The 21,973-nt window shown below is 47.1% G+C and overlaps 1 protein-coding gene across 1 annotated transcript; it reads left to right on the top strand.

Annotated features, from left to right (window-relative positions):
- The first annotated feature begins 452 nt into the window (after positions 1 to 452).
- Positions 453 to 21,628, top strand: LOC135364547 (transport and Golgi organization protein 1 homolog). Its single transcript, XM_064592680.1, has 17 exons — positions 453 to 587; positions 3,689 to 3,820; positions 7,282 to 7,303; positions 9,044 to 9,132; positions 9,366 to 9,443; positions 9,786 to 9,896; positions 10,507 to 10,570; positions 10,740 to 10,878; positions 12,869 to 12,970; positions 13,638 to 13,698; positions 13,807 to 13,842; positions 13,922 to 13,989; positions 14,113 to 14,207; positions 15,151 to 15,233; positions 16,861 to 17,023; positions 17,616 to 17,698; positions 18,968 to 21,628. The coding sequence occupies exons 1-16, from the start codon at positions 522 to 524 to the stop codon at positions 17,696 to 17,698; spliced, it is 1,392 nt and encodes a 463-aa protein (XP_064448750.1). The 5' UTR covers positions 453 to 521; the 3' UTR covers positions 18,968 to 21,628.
- Positions 21,629 to 21,973: the final 345 nt, after the last annotated feature.

Here is a 21,973-nt window from a genome sequence, read left to right as displayed (position 1 = left end):
GGATGGCCAAAGTTCCAGAGAGGACCTGTTATTGGGATGGCACGTGGTGGGGCGCCAGTTGGGAAGGGGCTCTTTAAATATGAGGTCACGCGGGGTGCCCATTATGACCTACCAGGGGCAAAGGCAGATGATTGGCTGAGAGAGAGTATAAAGCCTCTGGGTTGCTAAGGAATGGTTCAACCAGGGGAAGGCTTGGAGAAAAGTGTATCCTCCTCCAATCCCTTCACCTGCTACTGTTTCCTGCTGACCTAGTGATTTACTAACCTGCTGACCTACTACCCTTTCTGAACCTCCCCTCGAGTACTTACTCTGACCCTGACACCGTCGCTGACCCCTTCTTCTCCTGACAAACGCCTTCCCCAATCCCACCCTTTATTTCTACCCTGCTCCCAACCCTCATTAAAACCCTATCCCCTTCCCACCCCTTCCCACCCCTCCCTACCCCACCCACCCCTACCTCCACTCCACCCCCCATCTCCACCTCCTCCCTGACGCCCCAGCACCCCTTGAAAGGACCAAGAATGAAGGTGCAGAGGCTGTTGTTCCTGGTGCTCTTGCTGCGGTGTCCCGGTTCCCCAAACCCAAATGTGAGTAAACATGGCACTTCACTGGCATCTTCACAGGTGTGGGGGGAAGGGCAGAGGGGGAGGGAGAGAGAGAATCCCAAGCCAGCTGTGCAGTGAGTCCAGAGCCTGAAGAGGGGCTCATCCTCAGGACCATGAGACCATGACTTGATCCAAACCAAGACGTCGTCACTGAACGGCCTGAGCCCCCCGGTGACTCAAAGCTGCTAGTGGTGTCTTCATTCCTACTGGGTTCTTTCACATGGTGGTCAAATAATAGTTTTTTCATGGGGTTCTTGGTGAGAACTTCAGAAGAACTGCAGTTCTTCCTGAAGACCGGGGACCACAGGGCAGGTTTCTCGGTCAGCCTGAAGGGGCTGTGGCCACAGCCGTCCACATCAAGTTCTGGGTCCTGTCTGTGCTGCTTGGTCCAAAAAGAGCAGCTCTGGCAGGATGGAAACCTGCAAATACTAGGGTAATGGTGGCAAGAAGGAAGGATTTGAGAAGATATGAAAAGCCATTGAGCTCTTTGTCTTAAATAGGGGGCTTGTATGATATGTACATTATATCTCATTAAAATTGTCTTTTAAAATGTCGGGAATGCTAATTTATAGGAGCTACGGGCATTAGACTGGCTCCTGGAAGCCCAGTGAAGATCCTGCTTCAAGCCTTGTATGTTTAGGGTCCATCTTCTACATTGATTTCATGTCAGCACATTGTTCATATTTGTGAAGTTTGGCAGCCCTGGGAACAGTGGTATCTTAAGCATTGGTGTTGGGTCTTGAGTGTTAAACAGTGAAATGTCCTTTGTGCTCTGTGCTTCCTGGTTGGTTGACTTGTAACAACTTCGGAGTCAGCCCTTTCCTCCTGGCCTTGGAGGCTGTCCCCAGGGACTCTGTGTCCCACCAGGTCCGTGGGAGCCCTGAGAAGCCCAGCAGACACTAAGTGACCGCATCTCGCTGGGACGTTTGTCACAGGAAAATCTGATGGATTGATGTAATCAGGAAGTGAATGAGTTGTTACCCTTTCTTTGGCCCAGTGTGTACAGAGTGTTGATTTCCCCAAAGTCAAAAGCTCCTGAATGTCCTTAGGATTGTCCAAATATAAAGAAATACCTGGTTCCTAGTGTGACTATTTCACTCCTTAAAAAAGAAAACCCTTACCCTCAGGAGAGAGAGACAGACAGGGAACACTCTAGAAATAAGCAGACTTCTTTAGATCGGCCTACACCAGATTCTTAGAGAGGGATTTGCAAAGTGGGAGTAGTCAGGAAGGACCCTAGTGTTGAGGCAGAATCATCCCACATGAATACCTCCAGTCAAAATAGACTCGATTCTGTTTCTTTTGAGTCTTCAATGGAGGGAATTTCTTCGTAGTCTTTATTGGAAATATTCCCCTCTGCCTAGGCTGCATCTCATAGAGCACTTCGCCTTTCTCACCCTCCCTCATCTCTGAGCTCTTGCATAAACTACCTGGTCTCGCATTTCCCTCCTCCACCTGCTCATGGCCATTGTCTGTTAGAACCTAGTGTTATTGGCCCCATTGGATGTCATCTAGTTAAGAGTCAGCTACTGGTCAGCATCCAGACAGCTGCTAGATGTACCACGTGGCCACAACTGGGGGTGTTTTCCATTTGTGACAAGATGGCCTCTGTCTTTTGTGCATTTGATCCCCATGATCAACCATTGAGCAGATAGCTAATGTTCTCTTTCAGACAGCGGCTGTTCCAAGACCGTGTATGTTTCCCACCAGCACACATGTTTGTGACCTCAGCTGTGAGGGTTGAGGATGAAAATGTTATAGATTTCAGGGGTACTTTCTAGAGAGTTGTGTTTGCACAAAATTCAAGCTTGGTGTGAATTAGTAGGAATTGCATTGTGAGCGTCTTGTCTCCTAAAATACTTGGAACTCCAGTTTTTGTAAAATGAGATGTGTTCTTTGTTTTGGTGTCCATATCCAGGAATTTTGTATTCTTTTAGAAATGAAATTTCATGGTCACCTGGGTGGCTCAGTCAGTTGAGCTTCTGCCTTAGCCTTGGGTCATGATCCCAGGGTCCTGGGATTGAGCCCTGCTTGGGCTCCCTGCTCAGCCGGCAGTCTTCTTTTCTGTCTCCCTCTACCCCTTCCCCTGCTCATGCTCTCTCTCTCTTTCACATAAGTAAATAAAATCTTTTTAAAAATCAAATTTTAGAGTTGCTCTTGACTGATTTAGTTACAATACTGAGAAATAGGAACATGAATGCCTTTCATTGGCTTTTGGAGATAGGTGTTCAAGTAATTTAAAATGTCACAGATACCATCAAAATAAACAAGATCACCTGATTATGAAAGTCTTTATGTACCCCTGAAATCTGACATTTTGGGCTGTGATTCTGAAGCAAAGTGGGCATTGAAAGAAAACATCACTGTTTTCAGAAACTAAACAGTAATTCGAATTTATTTTTGTTGAAATAATAATCCCATATTCTTCTAATAGAAGCCTCCTGTCTCTCTCTCACTCATGTCCTGATCTATAAACATCTGTCCATAGAACATTCTCATTTATATCTCTAGTACATTTTTTAGTCTTGCTTTTTCTCATTCTTCCATAAATTTTGGGCCTATTTTTGGAAAGGTTCCAGAGGAGTTTATCCAGGTCCTTCATGGATGTACAATAGAAGTCAGTGACTTCTTACCTACTGTAAGTTTACATTTACTTATCTTGTCTATTTTATGTTGGCTTATAAATTCTTAAGTTCTGTTAGCTATAGAAAATTTATTTGCCATGTGTTTGTAGGCAAAATAAAATCTCTTAAGATTTGTCTATTAGATTTTTCCTACAGCTTCAGTGTTATATAATGTATATATGATCACAACATCTTTTTCAAGAATACAGTTTGTTGATAGTTGACATAGGTAAACACAGGGAAACCCATCAGCACAGTACGATAGTAAACACACTCATCACTCCCAAAAGTTTGCCCCTGTTCCTTTGTAATCCCTCTGTGCTCCTTCTCCTCCATGGGGAGGCAGTTGAGAGGTGTGCTTACCTGGGGGAGGCTGGTGGAGGGTTTGTAAAGTTGATTGTTTGGGACAGAGACATTGTAAATCTTTGAGATTCCTCATTGTCTCACGTGTTATTTCAGCTTGTCCATGTTGTGCCTGACCGTTTCCTTCTTGGCCCTGATGGGGTTGGAGTTCTATGGAAACTTCCCATTATCACTGCCCCCTTGGGAGTTTGTGTCTTTCTCATTTATATCTGGAGAACCATCCTCGCTGTAAGTATACTAAAGTAGCTTATATATACTGTTCTTCATAAATGAGCAGAAAATTTTATAGTTATTGGACCTTTTATATCCATTCAGTAATAGAAATATCCCTCTAATACATCAATTTTGATGATCACCTAGATTGAAATAGATTTAAATTTGTGTTGCAGTGCCTTCTGTGATCCATATGTTCTTTTTTTTTTTTTTTTAAGTTCAAGCATAATTGGCCAACAGTGTAGTATTAGTTTCAGGTGTACAACATGATTCAGCAATTCTATACATTTCTCAGTGCTCATCACAATAAGTGTACTCTTAATCCCCTTCACCTCTTTCATCCATCCCTCCACCCACCTGCCCTCCAACCCATGTGTTCTTTAGAAGTGTGTTGTTTAATCTCCATTTTTTGGTCATTCTCTAGCTATCTTTCAGTACTTGGTGTCTAGTTTGAGTCATTTGTGGTCTGAGAACATACGTCCTGTGATTTCTTTTCCTTTGGTCGTTCAGATGTATCTTATGGCCCAGAATATGGCCTCTCTTAGTGAATGTTCCATGGGAACTTGAGAAGAATGTCTTTAGTTTGGTTGTTGAATGGATTATTCTGCAGATGTTAATGGATCCAGTTGATTGGTGATGCTTTTCAGTTCACCTGTATTCTCATGGAATTTCTGTATCTGTTGGATCTGTCAATGACTGATAGAGGGTTCTGAATTCCCCAGCTATAATAGGGATTCATCTGTTTCCATCAGCAATTCTTTCAGTTTCTGCCTGATGTACTTCGACACTCTGTTGTTAATGCATGTACATGAGAAATTATTATGTCTTTTGGAGGATTGACACCTTTACCGTTGAAGTAATGCCCATCATTATCCCCGACGGTTTTCCTTACTCTGTAGTGTGTTTTGAAGGATCATTTCACTGGCCACAGGTTTCTCGTTGGATGTTTCTGTTAACACTTTAAACATTTCATCCTTCTTGATGGCAAGGTTTCGGAAGTGTGATGTAGTCCTTATCCTTATTCCTCTTGGGTAAGGGTTACTGCTCTCCTTCCCCCTTCCACCACCCACACCCAAGCCCTGCTCCAGATTTCCAGACTTGTTTCGTTGTCTTTAATCACCTGTGACTGAACATTCTGGATTAGGCATCATTGGCGTTAGTTGTTGGTGTGTTTGTTTTGGTATTTATCCTGCTTTCCTTGTTTTGAGCTTCCTGGATCTGTGGTTTGGTGGCTATATTAATTTAGGAAAATCCTCAGTCATTATTGCTTCAACTACCTCTCTGTCCATTCTCCTGCTGCTCCTATTCTGTGTGTGTTACACGATTTGTAATTGTCCCACTGGTCTTGGATTTTCTGTGCTGTCTTTTTAATATTTGTCTTTGTTTTTCTTTTGGGAAGTTTCTACCGGAAATTCTTTAGGCACAATGATTCTTTCCTCTGGTATGTTGAGTCTCTTAATGAACCCATCAAAGGCATTCTTGATTTCTGTTATGGTATTGTCCAGAATCCCGGTAAAATCTTAGAGTTTCATATCTCTGCTTACATTCATCACCTCTTCTTCCTACTGCCCCCTTTTTGCTTAGATCCAATATCAGGTATGGAAGGGACTTGAAATTCCCAACCTGCCAATGCCATCATCTCTGCCTTAGATGCCTTAGGTAGTGTGATTCTAGTGCTTGCTGTCGTGGTTTTTACCCTTAGTATGCCTTGTACGGTTGTGTTGAAAGCTAGATCTCCTGTTCTGGTAAAGGAACTGAGGTAAATAGGATGTGAGGGTGAGGTTGTCTACTCATCTGTCTGGGGTTAGACTGAGTTTACTCCCAGGTGAGACAGGGAGGCGATTGCATTGGAGTTGAGACTTTCCCCCTCACCTCTATTGCGTAGTCTTTGGGAAAGGCCCAGTTAGGCTCTGGGGACATAGTTTCACTTGAAGGCAGACCTTTCTAAGAAGAACAGAAAACTTCTGAGTTTATTTCTAAATGGAATCTCCCCCCTCTCCCTGCCAATGGAGAAACCTTCCCTTCAAAAGGAACACAAGTATGTGCTATGGTGAGCGCTGTGAATTGGGCAAGACTGTTGAATCACAGATCTGTACCTCTGAAACAAATAATGCAATATATGTTAAGAAAAAAAGAAGAAGAAGATAGCAGGAGGGGAAGAATGAAGGGGGGGGGAATCGGAGGGGGAGATGAACCATGAGAGATGATGATGGACTCTGAAAAACAAACTGAGGGTTCTAGGGGGGAGGGGTGTGGGAGGATGGGTTAGCCAGGTGATGGGTTAAAGAGGGCACGTTCTGCATGGAGCACTGGGTGTTATGCAGAATGAGTCATAGGTCACTACATCAAAAACTAATGATGTAATGTATGGTGATTAACATAACAATAAAAAATTTTTAAAAAAAGGAAAACAAAACTATGACGTCTTTGGTGTGCTCATCTGTCTCTTCACTTCCCCTTCCTGTGGGGCTCGGTGACAAGGGCCAGAGCAACTCAGAGATTCCTAAGCAACATGTGAAGTTACAGGAATCACCATGGTTTTCTGTTTGCCCTCCACTGATGGACTTTCCTCTAACAACGTTATTATGACTGGCTTGTTGATAGCATGGTGATATTCCAATATCCTGGCAAGATTTGGGGGCGGGCCTCAGCCTCTCCTCATCCTGTAAAACTTTTGAACGGGGAAATATGTTAATGGTGTCAAAATGGGGTCTTGCCTAGAGTTTACTAAGCTATAATTTATCAGGGTGACTCGATCTGGATAGCCCGGTTCCCCTCTTTTGAAACATCCGCTGTCATTTCTCTTGTTGCTTATGCTTCGTCTCTCGCCACGTGCCACTCTTTTTCTCATTCGATGGCTTTTCTGTCTTTTTGATGACCCTCTGTAGCAGTCTGGGAAACTTCATAGCACCTGATGTGCCATAACTGTGTGTGAATTCAGCAAACAGCCAACCCTTAGTAATAGTTCAGAGAAGCTTTCTGGACAAGGAAAACGGCATAATTTTGTCAGAGCTTTGCTCACCTGCCAGCCTTCCTTCCTACATTCCTTCCTCCCTTCCTTCCATTTTCTTTCTTTCAGGATCTTATAATAATCCATTTCTGAACTCAGTGTGCATATCGGGTTGCATTAAAGTTACGGAAATGATGAATTAATGAATATTTTTTTAAATGTCTGCATGGTCCGCTGTCAAGAATTGAACAGGTTGAACGTTCATTTCACAGTATGTGAATAGATTTTGGGGTCAAAACTAAGTTATATACCTTTGTGCTCCTTATCAGAAATGGATTGTGAACTATGATGACTTAATCAGGAAATTCCAATTTTGTCTTCTTTTTTAATCCTGTGAAGTCATTCTGCTATACAAAATGATGATTGTAATTTTCTTGGATGACTGTTTCGGTATTGACCTGAACTAGAGATTTTTCCTAGTAGTACGTTTTGACATCAAACTTCATTTTGTTTCTTCCTCTCTTAGATAAAGCCTCGGCGATATGAAGGTAAGTTTTTTGGCTTTAGTTTTCATTGTCGTAAATTCTCAGTACCGGTGTTTGATGTGGGTATAATTCGACTAGGGGTAAATATGGTGACTTCTGATGTCTAAGTGACTTGTTAACTCCTGAAAATCATTCTCTTTCCCATGTGGAGTCTAAGTGACAATGTGGAGGGTGTTGCCATCTCTTAGGAGACCAGGAGGAGGTATACTTCATGGGAGTAGGGAGAATAGAAAGAGTAATTTTGCAGAGACATGTTTAGGAGGCATGCGATGATAGGAGCCTGAGGTCTGGAGTGAGTACTATGCCATGACCTGGCTCTTGGCGAAATGTCAAGATGAGAAAACACTCTTTGAGTCTAACAAGCAGGCTACACTTAGAGAAGGAGCCACATATTGCCAGACAGAGCGTGTGTCACAAGAGAGGTTTAAACCATGGTTTTGAGTCTGAAGTGGAGGGAGCCTTTCCTGCCAGGGGAGAATGAGTGGAAAGGAACGTGTGCCAGTGGGGCTGATGTATCGTGTCGGGCCTCATGGATTGTGATGATTCCACGGTGCTGTCTGTTGACGGCCAGGGTGGCTGCCTGGCACATAGCAAACCCTCGAATGCTGGTGTTCGTCCCTGTGAGTGCAGCAGTGGGCGTGGTGAGAAGAGAGATCTCAGGGCAGGAGAGCGCTCACATTGGGCCACTAGAAGAGAAGTTTGCACTTTGAGGTAAGATGAGAGAATTATTATTTTTTAAAAGATTCTGTTTATTCATCTGACAGAGAGAGCACAAGCAGACCGAGTGGCTGGCAGAGGGAGGGGGAGAAGCATGCACCCCACTGAGTGCAGACCCAGATGTGGGACCCCAGGGCCCAGAGTGGAATCATGACCCGATGTGGGATCGTGACCCAAGCTGAAGGCAGACACTTAACCGACTGAGCCACGCAGGTACCCCAAGATGAGAGAATTAGGAGCCAGTTAGAGGAGTCTGTGTTCTCGACCTTCGATGTGTTATCCATCTGTGATAGGGCGCTTCATGAGTGTGGTTTTCCTGTCAGGGTAGAGGGTAACCTTCTCATGTTGGGATGAGAAAAGCTTGTGTTCCAGGGAGTGTGAGTTATCCAGGCCCTCCAGAGACTGTAACGTGGAGTTTGTACCCGAGTGTGTTTGATTCCAAAGGTCTTGTCCTCCAGAGCCCCTGCCTAGGGTTCATGACAGGCAATCTGTGAGCAGCAGAAAGTCACTGAAGGCCTTGGAGTTGTCACTCAATTGCCATTTTGAGCTTTCCTTGTGTGGAATTCCAAGGAGGATCTGGAAACGGACATGGCGCTGAGCAGGAGCAAAGGATGGTTTTGTTCATTTTGGGTTGTTGGCAGGGACCTATTTTTGTACCTTAATCATTGGAGGAGAGAAATGTTAGTTGACAGGATGCTTGATTTTTCTGTTACATATCTGGGGATGACATCAGCATTTGCAGTGATTGCATTTTCCAAGACTGGTGCTTACAGATGGGAGTAAACGTAGAAGACATTTGAGGGCGTTTCTCTATCTTTGAAAAAAATTTAAGTAGGAATCTCCCCAAAATAGGTTGTCTTGGGTTTCAAATGCTGCTAAAACTTGCTTCCTTAGGGCACAATGGGAATGCTAACAAGTTAGTTACACCCGAGTGTCAGAGAATGTGTCTCTGGTGCTCATACACTGGGATTATTCAATGTCACTCGTTTTGCTAATTATCTTTGCGATTCTTTTTTCTCCTTTTAGTAACCTTACAACAAATAAATGAGAAGATCCATCGACTTAGGACAGAAAACAGGGAGCTTGCTCAGGAAATATCCCTTTGGGAGCTGAAGGTATCAGTGCCTTTTCAAATACTTTTTGTGATTTCATTTTGGTTACTTCCACCTCTTGTAGTTCATCCTATTGACCTATTTCATGTGATCCAGAAATGGTCCTGATTCAAGAGAAGCTTCACGAATGTAGAGCACTGCCTCTCTATTTTGAAAGGAGTCACACATTAGTAGATAGGTTTGTGTAACACGATGCTATTTTGGAATTCTGTTTCCTTTTTTCATATGTTTTATAGATCCGGGAAGGCAAGAAGCATGTTGCAGAAACTAAGAGTGAACATAAGTTTCTCTCTGAGGAAGTTCTTAAATTGAAGGTAAGAATCCCTTCTTTGCCTGAATTGTGTCCTAACAACAGAAATAAAAGTAATGAATTATCATCATTATCATTATCACTATTATTATTTTAAACATTGATTGATTGATTTGAGAGAGAGAGAAAGAGTGAGTGGTAGGGGACAGAAGGAGAGAGAGAATCCCAAGCTGACTCCATGCTGAGTGTGTAGCCTGATGCAGGGGTCCATCCCAGAACCCTGAGATCAGGCCTTGAGCCAAAACGAAAGCAGGAGTCAGACACTCCACCGACTGTGCCACCCAGATGCCACCCAGGTGCCCCAAGGAATGAATTATTATTACTCATTCAAAATGTTTTGTTGAAGGAGAACATCGAAAAGGTTGACGAAGTTAATGAAAATTTAAATGACACCCTTCGTTGGGCACTGGCTCACTTGCAAATTGAGAGAGAGAAGAAGGTCAAGAATCAGGATGTGGTAAGAGCTGGCTGTTGAGTTTTACCTTAATGTGGCCCCGGCAGGCTTTTGGTTCACTGGGTGAGATGAGTGCAGCATCCTCGCTTGCTGTTTAGCACAGTAGAGAGTGGGCCTCTGGGAACTGAAACTCCTACGGAGCAGTGAGCTGGGATTTCACTTAGAACCACCGTGATGGGGTTTGCTCTTATAAGGACTAGGAAGTATGGTTGATTTCACAGCGAGGTAATGATCACATCATTCAGCCCTGCCCTCCAAGATATGTAGAAAATCCCCACAAGACACTTGAGCGATGAAGGGCGATGGCTGACCCAACTGTGCAGTCCCTTCGTCTCTTAATGCCAAACAGAGCATTTTCAATGTGAATAGGGGAAGATGTGTATATATGTATGTATGTGGATATATATATGAAGGAAAGCCACTAAGAAAGTCATTTGTGAGTTCTTTGACGTGAACTATTTTCCACTTTGCTTACTTCCTCCTTGTTCCATTATGCCTTAAGGGCTTTCTTTGTTGCACTGCATGATCCTGTGCAGGAGGAGGGTGTCAGACACCCTCACGTTGTTCTGTGATCATGATTTCCTGAATGTCTTTTCTCATATCTGTCTTGAAGGCCCAAGATGCATTCGAGGATGGAGAGCAGAGAGCCTTTAGGGCCAAAAAACGAGAACTGCAGGGTATGTTCTTTTGGGGGAAGAAATCCGCATATGGTGGCAATGAGCTTGCATTGGGAAGGGAAGGAATGCCTTCCTGCCTTCAAGGTCTTGCCCTTCTCCTTTCCCTATCAAACCGAAGTTCTCCGGTCATGTGCACATACACACACAAAAGAAAACTCATCCTTTCCAGAATGTCGACGATTGTTGGAAGACCATTGCAATGCCCTGAGTTCTTTGAAAACAACTCAAGAAGCCGAACTGAAAATGCTGAGGAGGAAAGTGGATATCGTGGTGGATTTCTCTAAACAAAGACAAGCGGCTGCCGAAGAGTAAGCTATTCTTGTGTGAATTGTCACCAATACTATTGTATGAATTTAGGTGACGGCCAGTCTAGATAAGTGTATTTCTTTTAGAATTGGATCTAGAGTATTTTTGCCAAATGCATTCTGTAGAATTGTGCCTGCCCTTGCTGCCTTGATGTGTGTGACCTGCATTTCCCTTTGTGTTCTGACTGCTTGTCACGCTTGTTGTGTGACTCCTTGGAGTAGAAGAGGGAAGGTACCCTCCTTAAAACCTTTGATACCTGGATCCCCTCTGGGTCTGTCTGCCTTGTCCTTTTGGTTTCCGTGTCATCACATGTTCTTATTAGCCCTGAATTCAGTCACTTTTGGTTCAGTACGAGCCTTGGGTCAATAATGGGGATAGAAAAATGGAATTGTCTTGCTGCGGAAACACTGGGAGTCTCCTTGTGGAAAGTGGGTTGGGGCTCCAGCAGTCCTGGATGCCTTCATCCAGTATACAACTGACATCACTCACTGTCGCCCAGTCCCTAAGAAGGCCAGGGTATTTCCCATCCACCGGATTTTTTTAGGTGTAACTCTCCTGGGTCCCAGCCAAAGCCTGCGGGTTCACTAGGGCTCACCTTGGCTGGCTGACCCTGAACTTCACTCGTTTCCTTCTAAGCCCATGCCCATAAAGTTGTTCAGCTTCTTTACAGTTCACTTGCCTGTTCCAGAATGTATTGATGTGTCCTGGGGAGATTGGCTCCCACTGCCAGGCTGGCTTTCTCCTAGGCTTCCTTCTTCTCCATCTGGTTCTCGTGTTTCTTCATGTACTCTTTAGAAATTGGGTGCATTCCCTCACGAGTTTGCTCTTTTGTCCAGTGTTTCCTTTCTTTTCTCAGGAGGAGATCAGGACCTTAGAGTCCCTCATTCACGTTGAAAAGCAAAACTGTTCCCTGTCTTCCCTGGAGACTCAGCTTTGTGTTATTCCTTCCCACAGCGGGGATGGGGGCTGCTCTGTGTCACTGGCATCTTGGTTCAGTTCATTGGAAATTTCTTTTGGGGGTGGGTACAGTGTCCTGACCACCTTTCTGTCTTCTACACCTTCCAACTGAGCCACTCCATTACAGCCGCTCCAGAAAGCATTTGCTGAAGGATTGCCTGAGAGACCAGAAGCAAATGCATGTGTCTTTCTCTGTCGGGAGCTTTTGACTCAGTTTCTAAGAGTCTTTTGGCATGTGATCTTGAGGAAATGAGGTGTCCTCTTGAAACCCTTTAAATCAACACCATGAGCAAAAGAGTCTGAGGGCAGCACAGCAAAGCAGCCTTTTTAAGCATCGCACGTTGCTGCCTTCACTATCAGTGAACTCAGTCTTGTTAAAGTCGGTTGACTCCATGCAATTGATAGTTTTCCATCTGAAATCTGTTGCGTGGAGATAACACACTGGCTATGTGACAGTTCACAGCCTTTTGCGCTTCAGGACATATTGCTGGTACTAAGATTGGCCTCTTCAAAGGAGGAGGCAGGGGTTGTAGTTGTAGACCCAGAGATGTCTGGGAGTGAGTTGCCATGCTGATGAAGCCATATTCTGGAAGGCTTCCTTTTGGGTTCATTTTGTCAGGCACAGCCTTGGTCTGAGGATCAGGGCTCCCCATGGAGGTGTACGACTAACGATGGTCCCCTGCTTCATCCTATAGTTGGTCAGGCTTGGTTTTTCACTTTGAACTGAAAGGAGCCTTCACCGTCTCCGACAAAAGACCAACTCTGAGAGGACACAAGCTGCAATGTTACTTGAGGAGTTGATAATGAAGTAGAGAAGTGTAAAGACAGCTCCGATTGCAAGGGACTTGGCAGCATCCAGAGTTTGATTTTTCTTTAACCCTAAATGGGACCTTCAGTTCATTTCCCTCCTTGTGTTGTCAGTCTGTGCATTTATGAGGGACATTGGAATCTAGGCCATCCAGTGTGCTGGGAGGAATGACGGCAGAACTTCTGGACCTTGGCTACTGGACCATGTCTATACCTTTCCTGTCTTAGGAAGGTTGCAAAGACCCGCTGTGACCTGGAGGCAACAGAGAGTCAGCTGTCCGCTGCCATGGAAAATCTGAAAGGAATCACAGAAGCAACGGACAAGTACAAGTGAGTTCAGACACTGAATATTAGCGGCTCCTGAAATCCCTGTTCACTTTGTATTTTTAACTTTTCTTCATTGTTTAGACTCAATTCACATGTAATATAAACAAAAATTCAGAGGCATATCCGGAGAGAATTAACAGACACAAAAAGTTAAGCTCTAGAAAGAACAAAGCAATTTCATTACTAAACATGTCCTGATCCCCAGCGCTGGCCTGATTCTGTGGAACCTTCTTCCACGCCATCGTCCCTGGGGGTGGTGTCAGTTGTCCTAATCTGGAGGAAAGCAGTTTGTCGTAGGATGCATCCTACCCATAAGCCCGGCAGGGCCATCTGATGGCGCTGGTCTTTGCCGCCCTGGGAGCCATGGCGAGGATAGAAGTTGCCCAGCACACTTGATGGCACCCTTGTCACGTGATAAATTAGGGCGAGATTGAAAATGAGTAAGGAAATTATGTCAACTCTGCACCCTGCAGGGGAAGAAAAATGATTACGGAAAAGAGGTAACAATAGCTTTGATCCTACTGTACATTATAACCATGTGAAAAGTGTTTCCTGTGTGAGGATCAATTGTATGAGGGGACAGATAAGAGGAGAATGGCCACGTGGGCAGATGATTTAAAATCACAGCCAATATTGGGTGTTATCTGACGAGAGCACTTATAACTCACAGGCAAGAAATTGGAGAGATGCAAGATCAGCTGCAGGAGGCAGAGCTCACCTTCCAACACAAGGTAACCTGAGTTGTGCCCCAACCTCCTGGCCCCTTAGCGCCTCCTGCAGGTGATGGAAGTGGCCCTTCGATCCCCCAACATGGGCTCTTGGTGTGTTGACTTTTTCAGATCGCAGCTCATGAGAGAAGTGCTCTAGATAATTGGGTAAGTGTTTTCTTTTTCCTCCTCTTCGTTTGGGGCCCAGTCCGGCACAGCTGAAGGTGGATGTGTTTTTCTCCCCCAGATCAAGGCTCAGGTTTGGGAGAGGAAGATAGTGCAGCAGAGGAGGGAGAACGCCTATGTGAAACACAGGTGTGTGATTTTGACGTGCCTTTTTCTGGGCGTCTTGAGGGGTCAAGGCTAAGCTGTTTAGTGTCTAGTAGAGGACATGGTGGTGTCATTCTTATAGACGTCCATTCTTTTTCTGTCTTCAAGACTGCACATGATGAGGAGAGAGATGCTGCCTGAGGGATCCATGAGGCAGGAACCGATGCCGGGAAGACCTGAGACACAGAACCGTGTGCAGAGAGGTAGGGAGCGTGCTGTGAAATGCAGCAGCCTGATCTCTGCTGGGAGAGCACATGGTGTCCTTCCCGTTCCTGTGGGTGATCACTGTGTGTCCTGGAGAGAATCACAAGCACTACCTAAGGACAGCAGGTTGTCTGAAGGGGTGACAGGAGGGTGCTTTCCTCAGGTGCCCACCGGCCGCAGGGCACCTGTCCCTGTGACAGGTGGAGCTCATGCCCCTCCCGTGACTGCAGACCCTCCCACCTCCTCTACCACCCACCTACTGAAGAGCTGAGCCTGGAGGAGTTGTGGGCCCGAGCTCCCTTCCCACCTTGATGCAATGGTGAAGACTTTTTGGAAAAAAAGAAATGGAGAAAAATGGCATTTATTTACTCTTTATGGAGGTTCCTTGATTTTTGTTTTATTCGTCATCTACAGTCCTATATTAATCCATGAAATTCATGCATTTTACTCCTCTAATGTTATCGGTATAAAGCCACAGCTTTACTTCTCAATCTGCCTATTTTTACTTTGCTCCTGGCTGTACGATTAGTGTACTCCAATTCTTCTCTTCAATATTTATGTAATAGCCAGCCACACATGCTAGGCCTCATCTATAGACTGAAGGATTGAACCATCAACTGGCGGCCTGAGACGAGAATGCATGCCGTTCATGTTGAGGGTTTATCCATTTTTAGCTGGTTGAGCCCAGAGCAGTCTACTGCTGTCCCCTTAGCTATGAAAACACCTGAAGCAAGCTGGGCGATGGTGGTCCCATCCTCGAGGGGGAGAGGCAGAGGTCTCCCCCTTGTCCTCAGGGGTCAGCAGAGACCTTTGAGAAATGCTGTGTGTCTGAGAAGGGACCCAAGAGTGGGACAGAGGGCAACGTGTTAGGGGCGGGTTTGGAGGGTTGGTTTGATTTCTGCACAGTCAGTGCTGGTCTGAATCCACCTCCATCTGTTCTAGGGCTTTGGTCTGATGCTGAAACTGGTGGGTCTCCCATGGGGAACAGGGGCACCGAGCCTCACAGAGACCCAGGGATGAGCAAGGTAACTACTGTGGCCTCTACCAGGTGTTCCGGAAACTTTTCCCTTTCTGAGCAGCACCCTGTCCTGGCCTTGTGTCTGTTGGGTGGGTTAGGGTTTGTCTGTGGTGTCGTTCACCTTTCAAAATACAAGCAGTTCACCCGGGGGCTGACAGGCTTCTCCATTACAGATCCTCACCTTCGGTGGCACCTCCTGAAGCCACGGGTGCTTAGAGGTGAAGGATGGCAGGGCGCTCACTGTGTGTGCGTGTGTGCTTGTGTGTGTGAGTGTGTGCGTGCGTGTGTGTGTTTGTGTCCATCCGTCCACCCCTGCCCACGCACAATGCCTGTGGGGGAAAGTAGCTCGAGGAGGATGACACGTCACTCCACAGTGAAGTCTCTGGCCGGCCTGACTGCCAGTCAGTAGGTTCCGATCAGGTGCGATTGGTGTAGTGTTCATGTTGGGGTTCGATGATTTACCTGTGCCAAGGTCTGTGGTAATCCTCACAACTGGAAACTAGGGGAAACTCTCTCTCCATTTTCTATTGTCTGTTTTGCAGTTTGGAATGTTCTTAGGGCAAGTTTCATAAGTCATCCCTGTTTTCCTTCTGCTGGTACAAATGCTGTACAGAATCCCTCTACTTGTACCCTTTCAACGACTGTTGTGAATTTCCAAAGTGGGGGGTGTCCTGGCACACACATTCTGAAGCGGGGATGTCGGTGATTAGCTGCATGACCCGGGCCTCACAAGCCCTGCAGTTGGGCTTCTAGGAGCAGGTCCTTTTGGTCTTAGGTCACTGTGAGAGCTGGTTTCTTCTCTCATCACACGCTCTGGAGTTGTCCGTCAGAAAGCATACACATTTTTGTGAATTCTCAAAATTCACAAAAGTTAGCCTTATTTAGCCTTCCCATCTTAATTTCCCACTGGACAAAATTGCTCTGGAACTCAGTGTGCGGAAAATTCCAATGACTGTGTTTTAAGATAAACACAGCCGCTGCACTTAAATAAGGGCTATTGGTATCATGTTCCTCTCAGAAAACCCTCTTCCAGGTCCCCTATCAGACCACAGGCCCCTAAATCCTCAAGGGTCTTTGTGGCCTGGACAGAAACTGCAGAGAGTAGAAGACCGCTTTGTCAGGAAGTGAGGCAGGTGGGGACAGTCAGGGGCTTTGCAGGCAAGGGATTCACCTCGAGTGGCTCGGATTCCTTGTGGAGAAAGGGCATTCAGTTTCATCACATTCTGTCTATTCTTAACAAACCCAAATCTTCTGCGGTGGTTGAAGAGGAAAGATGAAGTGTTGTCCACGATGTCGATGCCTCCCTGTCTGGAGTGTGGGCTGCTTTACTTGTTTCCAGTGATCCCTTTTCACCCTTTAAGACTCTACTTCTTGGTAGTGAATGTTGGCAGACTTGGGTAGTGATGTTTGATGACAGTAGGTTATTCCTGTAACATCCTTTCTCCTTCCCCGTCCCCCCCCTTATGATAGTAGGCAGCAATTGGGAGGGACAAAGTTTTCTAGCATGACGTGGCTCTCCTGGAACGTGGTATTGGGGAAGGAGCCAGATGCTGAGAGCTTGCTCTTTGGGTTTCATCTCTTGGTGTTGCAACTTTTGGCTGTCTTACCCAAATATTTTGTCCTCTGTTCTGCAGGTCGGTACAGATGTGAGAGGGTTTCCTCATGCTCCAAGGCCCCCCCATATGCCCTACCACATGGGGCAGGGTTTACCAGGCTTCCCTGGCTATGGGCCACCTCCACCTCCTCCACATGGGTGGACATGGGGGCCTCAACCACAGCTCATTCCTGCTACACATGGTAAGATGATCTGAACTGGATGACCTGAATCGTAAAGCCTATTCATAGTTTAAGTACTTCTGTTGGTGGAGAAGATGTAGAGGAGGTACCAGAAGGCTTTGCAATGCAAGGATCGACCTGAGTGAGGACATAGTAGCATTCGTCACCTTTCTGTGGACATCCATTTCATGGACTGTCTTGTTTCACCCTACAGAAATGGGCAGCAGGTGTCTGCCATAGAGAAGAAAAGTGACAGTTTGCAAAGGACAGACATAAAAGCTTTGCCCATGGGCACTGCCCAGACACAATGTTTTGGGCCCTGGGATGGATGAAGCACAACCTCAAATCACTGTTACTTGTGGAGGCCCCAGTTGTCCAGTGTTATTCACTAGCTCTGAAAACATCTGTCACTGGGTGGACTGATCACATCCTCAGTTGTGGGGGACTTGTCTCTCCTTTGTCCGCAGGGGTGAGAGGAGACCTGTGAGAAATGCTCTGAATCTGGAAGGGATGTGGGAGTGGGAGAGCGTGGAATAGGGTGGGGCAGGTGTAGAGGGTTGGCTTGCATCCTGCATGGTCAAGGCCAGTCTGAATCCACCTCTGTCCCTTGCAGGGCTTCGGTCGTATTCAGAAACCTGTGGCTCTCAAGGGGACAACAGTGGCACCCCGCCCAAGAAGGTCCCACAGAAGGACTAGGTAAATACTGTGTCTTTTCTCAGTTGTAACCATTTCTGGAATCCTGTTCCTGTCTGGGCAGCACCCTGTCCTGACCTGTGTCTATTGGGTATGTCCTGGGATCTGTGTGTGGTGTCATTGACCTTTCAATATGCCCAGTCTTCATTCGGAGCCTACAGACTTCTCTGTTTCCAAATCATCACCTTACGCGGGGCGTCCTGAAGCTCCACGTGCTTAGAAATGAAGGAGAGCAGGACCCTGCCCTTGTGTGTGTGTGTGTGTGTGTGTGTGTGTGTGTGTGTGTAAACTCCTGGAGGAGAGCAATATCTCACTCCACACTGAAGTCGGCCAGTCCCGCTGACTCCTTGCAGTTTGCTTTCCCGCGGGAGCGGTAGTGGTGTTGGGTTTCGGGTCAGGAGACTAAGCTGGGAGAATGTCTGCGGTAATCCTCACAGCTGGAAACGGGAAAAGCCATGCCCTGCCTCACACTTTGTGCCACGTGCTTTGGGCAGCTGTGAGTGTTGGTGGACAAGGTGAGCTGTGACCTCACGTGCGTTCCATCTGTGTGGGTAAAGACGCGACCCGGAATCCCTCCAGTTGCTCCCTGGGTGAGATGAAGGTGAACTCTGCCAGGGGCCAGCTGTGTGGTAGAAAACGCCTCCCAGAGCACAGCCGTGAAGAGGGAATCCCGGTGACTCCCTGCAGGGCCCACGGCTCACACACGTTTCAGTCGTGCTCCCGTGAGCGGGTTCTGATGCGGTTTGCTGGCTGTGCCGACTGATAGCGTCTCTCCTGATCCACCCTGGGAGGGTCACGCCTGCTCTCCAGACACATTGGTTTGCACCCGGGGATGCAGAATGGGCCCCTCAGTGGTTCTCGGCACCAAGGACTATGCATTTGCTCTGTGCCTGAGCTGAGGAGCATCGGAATGTCGGTGACTCAGATCCACAGAGCTGGGTCTCACGAACTCATCGGGATCGTGTTCTTCTCAGCACTTTTCCCGGTCCGCTGCAGGACTCCAGAAACTCCCGTCTCCTGAGCGGTGTCTGTGGCCATGGACAGCACTTGGGAGAGTAGAAGAAGACCCCTTTGTCAGGGAGGGAAGCGGAGCAGGGTCAGGCGGGGGCTGGTGGGCAGCAGTTGGACCCACGAGGGGCTGTGATTCCACGTGTGGACACTGGGCTTCTCCGGACTTCTCACCGTGCTGACCCCTGCTTCTTCGGGTTTCAGGTTGATGGGGGTTCTGCTTCTGTCTGTCATAGCAACATTCCTTTGGTTTCTGTTCTGCAGAACCCTGTGGATGCAAGAGGACCTGCTCCTGTACCCGGCCCACTGGGTCCACCGTACCCCACGGATCCCCCTTCATCACCATCCTGGAGCCCTGGGGCACATCTCCCTCCACCCACCCAGTGGTCTCTGCATCCTTACCCTGCACCCGAACCTACACCACAGGGTTTGATGATATGAATTGTATGATTTGACTTATAATCTGTATTGTCTTCTTTCTTATTGAGTTGGTGGGGCAAAGGCCAAGTTTGTGCTGAGGCCTTGACATTGGGAGGGGAAAACCGCCTGGGGGCGCTGTAACATCCTGAAGTTTCTCAGGACATACAGGTGTTGTGCTGGGCTATTTCCACACACTGAGCGGGGGGAGGTGCCGTTGTTGGGAAGGAAGTGTCTCTATCGCACAATGGCAGACATATATTTCTTACCGTCGGGCACGTCCAGAGTCCACAGTTGTTGTTCTGGGCGGGATGAAACACACCTCTCACTTTGTTTTCAGCGTGTTGAGTTTGAGCTCTCATTTCCTCAGTTATATAAACACCTGAAGCAGGGCTATGGTCCCTTGATTAATCATTAGGGCAGGGGTCTGTCCCTTGTCCTCGGCAGTCAGTGGATACTTGTGGGAAACCCTCTTGTCCGGTAAGGGAGGTGAGAATGAGAAACAGTGGCAGATGCTGGAGGCAGGTGTAGACGGTTTGTTAGAATGTTGCTCAGTCACTTCCAGTGGGATGGTCTTCCGTCTTTTCTCTGACGTGGGTCAGATACAGACGCTGGGGCATCCTCCATAAGGAATAGCAGTCCTACATGCAGGCCTCTCATGTTATGGGAGAGTGAATGTTGCTAAGGACATGATCACTTTCTTCAGGTTGCTCAGGAGACGCCTTTGAGGGACTTTGTCTTTCACTCATACTGAGGTGGTCAGCAGGTCCCTTTGTGGTGAAGGAGAGCCGCTCTTCTCCAAAAGCTGGGCACAGCAGGTATGCGCATGCACACTGTGCAGAGACGATATTCTGTGCTCTGGGAGGGATGAGGAGGGAATTTCAGGGGTCTGAGAGCAGCGAGGGACACATTCATTAAACGACAGAGAGGTTGTGTTCCGTATAAGGGAAGCCCCAGCGATGGATCTGAAGGACCAGAGAGGGAGCCATGAGTCACTAGAAACAGGAGGCTGTGGATGAGCAGGATGGAGGTGCTCAGGGGAGTGGATGGGCCTCTCTCGGGTAGAGCGGAGGCCGTTCCTGCAGGCCAGCAGCTTGAGCAGTGAGTGTGAGGACACCGTGAGATCCACACCGAGCTGCTGCCTGTGTCCATCACACAGCGTGGATGATGCAATTATTTGTATCAGAACGTCATGGTTGCCATAAAGCTGTTCGTTCATAATCTATAAGGATTGTTGTTTCCTCTGAATTTCTGAAGGTTCTGAACTGGGTGAAAGAATGTGGTGGAGACTTGGGAAATTGAACTCGGTTCCTTTGGGGATTCTTGTCTGCCTGAGTTTGTGGGCCCCAGTGAGAAAAAGTGAAGACGGGACCAAGATCAGCAGAGTGGCTGCCTTGGCCTTCAGCCCGAGTCAGACTCTTCGTGGGGCATTCAGGATTGACCAGGAGCCACTCTCGCTGGATCCCTGTCACTACGCCTCTGCATCTGAGTCACCGCCCTGCCTGCACTTTGCATCTCCCTGAACTTTGGTCACAGTATCCTGCGGATTGACCTGTGTTCCTGCCCGAATGCCAGCTCTCCGTGGGGCCTACTCAGAGCCTCAGCTCTGTTATCTGTGAAAGGGGAGCCTGTCGGATTCTGAGGTCATTAGAAGAATAGGAGTTGAAGTACATAAAGAATCTGCAGGGGCCCCTGGGTGGCTCAGTCGATTAAGCATCGGACTCTTGATTTCTGCTCAGGTCATGATCTCAGGGTTCTGTGATCGAGCCCCAAGTCAGGCTCGGCGTTGGGTGTGGAGCCTATCTAGGAATTTCTGTCCTCCCCACCCACCCCCCCACGCCCCCCACGCCCCCCACGCCGCCTTTCCAGCACAAATTTGCCCTTTTTCGGTCTCTATCTCAAGAAAAGAAAAAGAATATGCAAAATATCTGGGCTCTTGGCCACTCCCCCTTCTCACTGTTTAAATGAAAATAGCTCCATCAGATGATCATCAAAAGATGTTCATTTAAGTCCACAACATTACACTGAGAGTATAACACCTCAGCCCAGAGATTGGCATCCTCATTTCAAAAATAAGGCAAAGACCCCCCCCCCTTTTTTTTCTATTAAATTTTAGGTCCTAGCCAAGAACGAAGTAAAAGATCATTATGAGAACATGTATATTCAGAGATTCATATCTGAGATGTGAAGACAGTTATTTTCTATTACATACAGACTCACGGAAGCAGCCACACCCTCAGGTGTTCATTCAAGGCCTCAGATATACCAGAGGAAGCAAATGCATTCAGGAAAACATAAGGTCACAGTGTACTAACCCCAATCCGTCTGCCTTACAGGACAGTACATTTGCTATTTGAAGACCTCCCTGAGCAGTAACAACCAGGCTGTGTGTGCATATATTTAGAAAATTGTCAGATCAGCCTAATGTCCTGAATGTTGTCCCTGCCCATCCTGTCCCCTGTGCTCTGTCTCTCCTGGGATCCCCCAAATAAACCTTCCACGGTTCTGTCTCTGTGTCAGCGTCTGCCATCAGGACGCCCTACAGTCGCTCCCCTTCGAGTGCACGCTGTGAAGCCCGTACACACAGAAAACAAACCGGCAGCAATGGTGGTGACGGAGAATAGTAGCAAGAGTCCCCTTTGTGGTATCTTTACTGCAAGGGGCGTAAGAAATCCTTCTGGGGAGGCGGACACAACATGTATTTAAGTCTGTTGGTGGTTGTATGAACTCTGGTGCTAGATACTCTTGAGCACATGGCGCCTGCTAGTTTAAGGGGTGTGTGGTGATCAGCAGGACAGGTGTCTGTCCCCAGGCAGTGGTCTGTTGTGATGGTGAGGAATGAACGAAGCATCC

The sequence above is a fragment of the Mirounga angustirostris genome, unplaced genomic scaffold, assembly GCF_029215605.1.
Source record: "Mirounga angustirostris isolate CCGP_5_RB_7025 unplaced genomic scaffold, mMirAng1.0.hap1 SCAF_5, whole genome shotgun sequence".
Classification (NCBI taxonomy): Eukaryota; Metazoa; Chordata; class Mammalia; order Carnivora; family Phocidae; genus Mirounga; species Mirounga angustirostris.
This window is presented reverse-complemented; position numbering and strand designations above follow the sequence as displayed.